A 9734-nucleotide genomic window follows, 5' to 3' on the forward strand; every position below is an offset into this window, starting at 1 on the left:
GCCGTTGCCGACCAACGATTATGGATCTTGCATGCCTCCTTTGGTGTCGCGGGGTCGAACAACGACCTCAATATATTGAACGAGTCTCCATTGTTCAACGACTTGTAAGCCGGGCGAGCGCCGAACGTAGAGTTCACGGCCAACCACCGTCAGTATAGTATGGGGTACTATCTGGCAGACGGATCTACCCTCGATGGCCCGTGTTCGTGAAGACTATCACATGTCCGATAATGGATCGGAGGGCATTGTTTGCCGAAAGGCAAGAGGCAGCTCGGAAAGATGTGGAGTGTGCATTCGGAGTCCTCCAAGCACGGTGGGCTATTGTGAAGGGAGCGGCCCGTGGTTGGCAGCGTACAATAATCGCCGACATCATGTATGTATGTATCATAATGCATAACATGATCGTTGAGGACGAGGAAGAAAATGTCACTTTGTGGAGCGACGATCCGCTCGCCAACACCGGGAGAAACTACACTGTCACCGTCCCGTTCGTGCAGGGCATTCCTCCCGACCTCTGCGATGTCATGGCCCGTTCAGTTACGATGCGCCAAGACGAACTACACACTCGCCTCCAAGCCGATCTAATTGAAGAGATTTGGACACGCACCAACGTTTTCCAGAATTGACGTTATGTTTAGGATTTTTTTTTATATTTTTAAATTTCTATGTTGTAATTTTCAATTTCCGAATGGAGAACAACCTTTCCGTGTTTTAAATTTTTGGCATTTTTTATTTTACGCGTAAAATAGATTGTAAATTGTGAATAATGCAAATTAATAGTTGTAGCCCAGGATGGGGCATGCTGTGTTAGAGGAGTTGTGAGGTGGGACTCATATTTGGGGGAATGATAACGTTGAGGGGACTTGGAGCCTGAAAAGGGATGGGGTTAATGATGCTCTTAGAGAAGACAAAAACAAACAAAGTATGGCATTTTTGCTAATGGAGAAACATATTTTGCTTCAAATAATTGTGTCTATTGCTTTGGCATCTATTCTTGCACTAATTTTTAGCATCTATTCTTGCACTATAAAGACGAAGAAAATATAATCTGCAGGTGGAAACTTTTGTTTTCAGTATAGTACTCCCTCCATCTCATAAAGATTGTCCCACTTTGATCGGACACGAGTTTTAAGAAATGTAATAAAAAGTGAGTTGAAAAAGTTAGTGGAATGTGGGTCCTACTTTTATATATTAATTTTATAATAAAATGTGAGTATGAATGAGTTAGTGGAATATGAGGTACACTACCAAAAATGGTAAAAAGTAAAATGAGACATACTTTGTGGAACAGACCAAAATGAATAAATGAGACAATCTTTGTGGGACGGAGGAAGTATTTTATATCGAACTCATCGGCTGACTTTGCTTTGTAAATTGCCTTTTGATGTTAATCAATTTCCTCCAAATTCTAAATCTAATTGTATATTTGGACAATCGTTAAATTGATTCCCACATTAGTTGTCAAGATTCATAAATTAATTAGACTAAATTGCCACAAAATCATAAAAGTTTTTGGTTAAAGGTCAATTATAAAGTTTGAGTATTCGAGAATAAATTTTGTAAATAGAGAGTTGAATTCTCTACATGCTGACATAGTAGTAGTTCATTAAAAAATAAACATGAGAACCACAACTCATTCATATACTAATACCTAAGTAATTGCCCTAAGAAGAAAAACTAAACAAAGTATGACATTTTTGGTAATGGAGAAACATTTTTTGCTTCAAATAATCGTGTCTATTGCTTTAGCCTCTATTCTTGCACTAATTTTCAGGCTGTACAAAGCCCTGGTGGTGGCGCCCCGACTGCTGCGGCACGCGCTGAAGCAGCAAGGCGTCGGAGGGCCGCCACCATCTTTTCTACTTGGGAACATCATAGACATCAAGAATTCACGAGCTTCTCCTGCAGCCGCTGCCGCTGTTGCCGCCGCCGCCGGATCACCGGCCTCTCACAACTGCGAAGCTATTCTCTTTTCCGCTTTTAATGAATGGAGGCAGCTATACGGTTAAGTATCCCTCCGTCCCATTTTATTAATGTAAGAGAGAGTAATATAGAAAAGATCCCAATTGATAGAGGGAGCGAGTATTTCTCTTACTTTACTTTTTCTCCATTTTAACTATTTATTATTATTTTTTCAAAATAATTGCAAAAAAGAAATGTCTCGAACAATATGGATAGAGGGAGTATAGTTTAGCTAAAAATTATTAAAAAAGTCTTGGTTGAATATATGTTTATAGTTATGATTATTGCGTGAATGATACATGGGGTTTTTGATTAAACAGGTGATATGTTTATGTTTTCACTTGGAAATACACCAGTATTAGTTGTGAATAAATATGACGTAATAAAAGAGGTGATTACATGCACATCCCTCGATTTGGTTAAACCTTCATTTCCTGGGTTAGATTTGGAAGCTTTGTTGGGAAACGGCATTGTGACAGCAAACGGCAACAGTTGGGCTTATCAAAGGAAGATTCTTGCTCCTGAATTGTTTATTGACAAAGTCAAGGTATGTAGGAGTATATGTTTAGCAATATATAATCGGAATACAGAGTTGTGATCAATCGAGAACTTGAGAACCAATCAGCTTGCTATTCATTAATATCAATGAGCATCAGAAAATATATTAGTTGTAGTTGTTGACTTTCAATATCACAAAATCCTACTGATATTCATAAATCAACGAACTGATATTGAGTTTTAGTGAGCATCACAAAACATATTAGTAGTTGTTGACTTTCATTATCAACAAAATTAGTGATATTCATAAATCAACGAACTGACATTGAGTTTAGAAACTGATAGTAGTATGTTTTATAATGTCAACTAATATTGGAACTTTTGTAGGGAATGACAAATTTGATTGAACAATCAACATTGATGTTGATAGAGTCCTGGAAGGGTCTGATTGAAGCTGAAGGTGGCAAAGCTGATATTAAAATTGATGATTATTTAAAAAAATTCTCAGGAGAAGTAATTTCAAGAGCTTGTTTTGGAAGTAGCTATGCTGAAGGGGAACAACTTTTTCAAAAACTTGCTGCTCTTCAACAAATTACAGCCAAGAAAGGATTCTCTTTGGGTATTCCTGGCATGAGGTCAGTATTTGTTTTTGTAATTAAATTGATTTAATGAAGCTACATTGACTTATTGATAAATATAAATATAGACATGTTCCCACAAAGCACAATAGAAGCTCATGGAGGCTACAAAGAGATATAAGAGAATTGATATTGGCACTATTGAAACAAAAAAATGAAGAAAATATGGACAAAAATATGCTTGGAATGATTCTCAAAGGGGCAGCTGAAAGCAATAGTAAACCAAGCCCAGATGCAATCACAAAATTCACCATTGACAACTGCAAAAGCATTTATTTTGCTGGATTCGAGACCACTGCGATCGTAGCATCTTGGTGCCTTATGTTATTAGCTTCGAATCCAGAATGGCAGCATCGCGTGAGAGAGGAAGTTGTTGGAATTTGCAGACGAAAGCCTCTAGATTTTGATTCTCTTAGGCATATGAAACAGGTACGTACGTACGTATCTCACTTAAAGTCACACATTTTCTTAAATAAAAATCACTATCAACGGTATTCTTGGCCGTCTTGTGTTTACAGTTGACAATGGTAATCAATGAATCGCTAAGGCTTTATCCTCCGGTGGGTGTGTTGGCACGAGAGGCAGTAAAAGAGATGGAATTCAGCGGCACTCGTATTCCAAAAGGTGTTACAATATGGATACTGATTATAACTTTGCACACAGATCCGGACATTTGGGGACCAGATTCTTACCAGTTTAAACCAGAGAGGTTCGCCAACGGCACAGCTGGCGCGTGCAAACTCCCACATTTGTTCATGCCGTTTGGGTTTGGGCCGAGGATATGCTTAGGGTTGAACCTAGCAATGCTTGAACTCAAGATACTTGTTGCTCACATATTGTCCAACTTCTCTTTCTCTCTGTCTCCAAACTATGTTCATGCTCCGGCCATGAATTTAGTTATGGAGCCTGGAAATGGAGTTCGTCTCGTGATTCAAAACTTGGATGCTGCTTCTTAAGACAACAATTTAATGTGCCAATGCGCTTCAAATAATATATTCTTCTTTCACAATGGTTTTTTTTTTTATGTCAAATTCAGAGGAGAAGGAATTGACATGATACGTATCTTGCATTATTCGTGCCGAGTCAAATGTGGACTCCTATTGTGGGACAGAGATAGTATTTTATAATAGTTGTTCGTTTGTTTCATAACTTCTCATGTGTGATGTGTGGATCCTTGAGGTTTTATGTTTATTCCTAGCTTTTCATGGAATCTAGATTTTAATTTGAACCTAAGAAGGCCCTTTTACATCCTAACCAGTCGAGTGGCATATCTCAACATATGACCTTGGGGCTCTTTTAGACTACTCCCATCGGTAATTTGTAACCAAGGTCACCCATAAAAAGATAAAATAGTACTCCCTCCGTCCCAAGGTATTAGACCAACTTTCTTTTTTGAGATGTCCCAACATATTGGACTCATTTCCTTTTTAAGCAAAAAGCATCTATCTTATTTTATTCTCCACCTACTTTTTTCTCTCTTCTCTCCCCTACTTTTTCCCTCTCTCATACTTTACTCTCTCCACTTTAACTATTTAAATATCACTTCCTTAAATCATGTGCCCAAAAGAAGTGAGTCTAATACTCCGAGACGGAGGGAGTAACAAATAAAATTAAAATAATTCTAAAATCAATTATCTCAACCCCCTCCTTCTTTGGTGTTGTCAGTCAACCCATACAAAAAGTGAGGATCAAATACACATGTCACATTTTTATTGGTTGAACAATAAAATGTTTTATTCCTTTTAATTATTAATTTATTTTATTCAATGATTATTATTCTTATTCTTTCAAAAAAATCATGTAAATTATTCTTCCAAAAGAATCATGTGAACCACTCTTCCAAAAGATGACGTGAACTACTTCATATTTATGTTTAATTTATTATTATTATTATTATTATTATTTATTTTATTATTTACTACTATATTGTGCTTCATTTTTTTATATATATCCCACTTAACATGCAGAACTCATCGCAAGCAAACCAAATTTATCAAACAAAATTTCATTTCATTCTTGTTTTGACAAATTTGGTTTTATGGATCCAAATCATCCAAATTATCGTCCTTGTTTCCCAATCTATCAAAATTTCCAAAATTATCAACAATCATCAGAATATCCAAGTTCGCAAAATTTTTCAAATTTTGCACCACCTTATCAGAATCCCCATTTTTTTCAAAATTATCAACAATCATCAGAATATCCAAGTTCGTTGAATTCCTACATCTACTGAAATTCCCACATCAGAAAATATCACCCGCAACTTGTTCGGAGATGCCCAACAAGCGAACAAAAAGAGGAGGAGCTCAAAAAATATAAATTGGGTTGTGAAAGAAGATTTAGCACTTAGGTCTAACGCTTGGGTCTATGCAAGCGTAGATAGTGTGCATGGTAAAAATTTGAAGGGAGAAGCACTATGGTTACATATGCAAAATTTGTAGTATCATGTAAGTCAAGCAGAAAATGACTTAACGAAAATCCAGATGAAATTAACAAAAGAAACGTGGAGTCTATGAAGTGTCGATGGAAACGACTTAACGAAAATACAAACAAATGAGTGGCTTCTTGTAGAGAAGCAAACGCGCGAAGGAGGAATGGAATGAGCGACTAAGATGTTGAGAATGAAGCTCAAAGCATCTACCAAGCAGCAGGCGACAACAAATTTCAAGATTTGATAGTGTTTAATGAAGTTATGAGCAAACATGCGAAGTGGAGTATTCATGATACATCACAAATATTTCCTTACAATGAAAATGTTGCTTATGAACGAGATGGTAGCAACTCAAAGAGGACAAAGACTTATGAATTTGGCGAGTATACTATCCCTTCAAATCCGAAAACTCCTACATCTGGACATTCAACTAGTTCTCGGCCTATAGGCAGTGACAAGGCAAAAAGAAAAAGAAAAAGTAAGGTAACTTCTACTAATGCTCAAGTTGCTGCAGAACTTCATGCACTAAGGCTAGCTAAAGATAATGAAAACGAACTAGTGAAGACTCGACTGCAGATAGAGCGTGAAAAGCTGGAATATCCCTCTATGAAGATGTACCAAAAAATGTTGATTAAGTTGTTAGACAAAGAGCACTTGTCCCCAGAAGATCAAGAGATGAAACACCGACTAATGGAACTTGTGTTTGGAAAATAAATGAGTTTAGTTTGATATGAGTTTGATGTGACAATAAGTTATGTAATATTAGTTTGGTGTGACATTAGTTTAAGTAATATTAGTTTGGTGTGCTTTTAATTATGCAATGTTAGTTTTGTGTGATCTTAATTTGTTTATGTTGGTGTGATCTTTGTTTGTACTTTATGTAATATTAATTTGTGTAATATTAAGTTTGTGTGATATAAATTGGTGTCACATGCATTTTTCTGCAAAAGCAATTGAGATGTCACAAACATTATTTCTTTATCACATACATTTGTAGATATGATTTTCGTGACACATGCATTTTCGTGCAAAAGTAATTGAGATGTCACAAACATCATTTCTTTATCACATGCATTTGCAAATACGAGTTTTTATGTCACATGCATTTTTCTGCAAAAGTAATTGAGATGTCACAAACATTAGTTCTTTATCACATGTATTTGCAGGTATAAATTTGGTCAAATGCATTTTCTGCAAAAGCAATTGAGATGTCACAAACATTATTTCTTTATCACATGCATTTGTACATATGATTTTCGTGACACATGCATTTTCCTGCAAAAGTAATTGACATGTCACAAGCATCATTTCTTTATCACATGCCTTTGCAGATCTGAGTTTTGGTATCACATGCATTTTCCTGCAAAAGTAATTAAGATGTGACAAGCATCAGTTCTTTATTGCATGCATTTGCAGATATGAGTTTGGTAATACATCCAATATCTTGAAAAAGTTTTTGAATTGTCGCATGCATCACTGTAATATCACATGTTTTGGTGAAAACATGATTTCCGTATCGCATGCATTATCCTGCAAAAATTATTGATATGTCACATGCTTTACTGCAAGTGTATCCCACATGTCTAGTTTAGTGTCACATACAAATATATTTAGTATATAAATAGCTTTTGAAATTTTTTTGAAGATAACACCAACTACACATTCTATCAGAAAAGATGTTGAGCAAGCATTTGGAGTTCTACACGTGCGTTTCACATTTTTGCAAAGGTCATGCCTATTCTGGGACAAGATGTTGATGGAAAAAATTTTGATTACTTGTATCATCATGCATAATATGATAGTAGAAGATGAACATAATACATATAAAAAATTATTATGATCCTACTGAGTTTTTTGAAAATACACCTGCAAAAGAACAAGAAGGAAATGCTGAAACTTTTTGCTACTCTATTCACGGATAGGGAGTTTGTTTTCTCATATGAATTATAAAATAATTTATATAATTTTTATATGAGTTTTTTTAATATATTTGAATAAATTTATATTTATTAAAAGTATATGAAAAAGAAAATATGTATTGGGGTTGAGTCAGTGGTGGATCCAAGATTTTCGATTTGAGGGTACGATAAATAAATACAGTGACTCGGAACTTCAAAAATCTGACTTTAGTATAAATTAAGATTAACTTAATATACCTTAATACTTGAGTTTAAAATATAAAACACATACGTAATGTTTATTGATATGAAGAAAAATGTGGAGTACAATTTATATAAATTAAAAAAATAAAGCATATATTTGGAATATACTATTATATCACTATAATATTAAGGTACTTAATATTTATTGTAGAAGAAAATCTATACTAATGTAATGCATATAAGAAAATACGTGTCAATTTACTACAATTTTTATAGATAAAAAATAAAAGGCATTCATTTAAAATGTGTAATACGAAATATATAATACTACTAGACTTTGTGAAGTTTATTTATTGTGTAGAAGAATACATATGTTTGATTTTGTTTTATTTTTTTTATTTTTCTTAAAAACACCTTATGATGGAGGGTTCGTGGGTCCCTCATCCCTTTATATCCACAACGACAAGCTTATACTGCCCGAAAGTGGCATGACAACTAACTAAAGAGTGCATCATTGTCTCATCCATACACAAGAGATGGACACCAATCTACTCTCTTCCAAAATTATAGTTATAACTACCATGGCAGATATTCTTCATGAAAATCGGTTCATCGAAAATGGAAATTTGGAAGGTTGAGCTGATCCATTCTTACCAGCGCCTTGACCATCGTCGGAGCCGTGTTGTGATCAAAGACTTGTTGTGTTTCCTCGAGACACCCTTGACACGCCAAGAAGTATGCTGCTCTGTTTCCTTCATTATGGCAGTGAGTAATCTTGCTTTCTACAAGCCTTAACTTGTTCCGAATGTGTGTGATACAATACCACAAGTTAGCTGGGTCGTATTCGTTGGTTTGCAGCATCGAAACTATCTACATGGAGTTCAGTTCAATCCAAATCCGCAACCCCCTTTCTCTAGCTAGGTCAAGCCCGAGGGAGAGGGCCTGCAAGTCCGCGTCAAGAGTCGAAGAAACATCCACTTTTGCTGTGAATCCCCGAATAAGATTGCTTCCCGAGTCTCGAATAGTGCCTCCTACCCCTGCTTCCGATTGCCTCCACCCTCCTTTAGTGTTGAGCTTGATCCATTCTGTGTCCGGCGGAATCCATCTCACGAGTTTGATGAGCTTACGAGGCCTCTCTTTCCAAGCCGACGTGTTGAAGCTCTCCAATTTATCACACCCGTCCCATTCCCCCTTCCTAAGTTTACTAGCCGTAATAAGTTGTTGCAGGTGCATTGTTACTCGGTTAATCACGTTGACTGCCTTCATCTTCGTACCCCGGTGGATATGGCTATTGCGTTCCGACCAGATGAACCACAGGATAAGGCACGGATGATCGAGCTTACATGAAGCTTATCTATACTCAGTCTACAATGTCAAAATCTAATTCGTGTTTCCAAGTCAGAGACCCCATCGTTCCATCTTGGCAACTTGGGAAACCAAGTTGCGAATCTTTCCCAAACTTCAGCTGCAACCTCGCCTCGAAGGAAAAGATGCTCCCTTGTTTCCACATCAGGCCTTGTACAACATCTACATTTCGACGCTAGGCAGACTCTTCTCTATTGAAGCTTGGCATCAACCGGAATCCTATTTGCCAACAGCCTCCAAATGAAGATTGACATCGAAGGCAGAATACAATCATTCCAGATCAAGTTGAAAACCGGTGTGTGAGGATGACGATGCCTACATAGCTCCCATGCTGAGCTTGTGGTAAAGTTACCCTGAGCCGAACAGCTCCATCTCAGAGTGTACCTTCCGAGTCAATTGGAACCTTCTCTACTTCTTCGATCACCCCTCTAGGGACTCCTAGAGGTTCAAGCACTCCTTGAAGCAAGCTCACATTCCACTTTCCATTCTCCCAAAAGTCCTTCACTCTGTACTGAGGCAGAGTCATCCCCGGGTTGCACATTTCCCTCATCGGCCTATCGCCCACCCGATATCCTCCCAAAAATGGATTTCTCCGTTTCCTAGCGCCCATAAAATGTGTTTGTGAACCTTGTTTCCAGTCTTAGCCATGCGCTTCCATGTGATACTCTGTTTCCCGGTGAACGGCGCTTTCGATGGCGCAGTTGAATGACAGTATTTTTGCATCATGAATCTTGCCCA

The 9734-nt window shown here is 36.9% G+C and overlaps 1 protein-coding gene across 3 annotated transcripts; it reads left to right on the forward strand.

The window, feature by feature from the left end:
* Positions 1–1592: 1592 nt before the first annotated feature.
* Positions 1593–4288, forward strand: LOC125220001 (cytochrome P450 714C2-like). 3 transcript variants are annotated; one of them, XM_089064910.1, is made up of 6 exons: positions 1593–1686; positions 1775–2004; positions 2283–2509; positions 2848–3095; positions 3167–3527; positions 3617–4288. In XM_089064910.1, exons 3-6 carry the CDS (start codon positions 2288–2290, stop codon positions 4052–4054), a joined length of 1269 nt encoding a protein of 422 aa, XP_088921036.1. In that variant the 5' UTR covers positions 1593–1686; positions 1775–2004; positions 2283–2287; the 3' UTR covers positions 4055–4288. The 3 variants fall into 3 exon arrangements, with proteins under 3 accessions (XP_088921036.1, XP_047978064.2, XP_047978065.2); XM_048122107.2 differs by lacking the exon at positions 1593–1686 and having other exon boundaries at positions 1693–2004; XM_048122108.2 differs by lacking the exon at positions 1593–1686 and having other exon boundaries at positions 1693–2004; positions 2406–2509.
* Positions 4289–9734: the final 5446 nt, after the last annotated feature.

The sequence above is a fragment of the Salvia hispanica genome, chromosome 1 (assembly GCF_029641045.1).
Source record: "Salvia hispanica isolate PSC_SH4W2 chromosome 1, Shi_PSC_v1, whole genome shotgun sequence".
In the NCBI taxonomy this organism is placed as follows: Eukaryota; Viridiplantae; Streptophyta; class Magnoliopsida; order Lamiales; family Lamiaceae; genus Salvia; species Salvia hispanica.

Excerpts from the sequence above, each read along its gene's own strand:
- LOC125220001 (XM_048122107.2), top strand. The coding sequence starts at position 1,704 with ATGGAGAAACATTTTTTGCTTCAAATAATCGTGTCTATTGCTTTAGCC. Across the intron at positions 2,005-2,282 it reads TGAATGGAGGCAGCTATACG|GTGATATGTTTATGTTTTCA; the intron begins GTTAAGTATCCC and ends TTGATTAAACAG. Across the intron at positions 3,096-3,166 it reads TTGGGTATTCCTGGCATGAG|ACATGTTCCCACAAAGCACA; the intron begins GTCAGTATTTGT and ends ATATAAATATAG.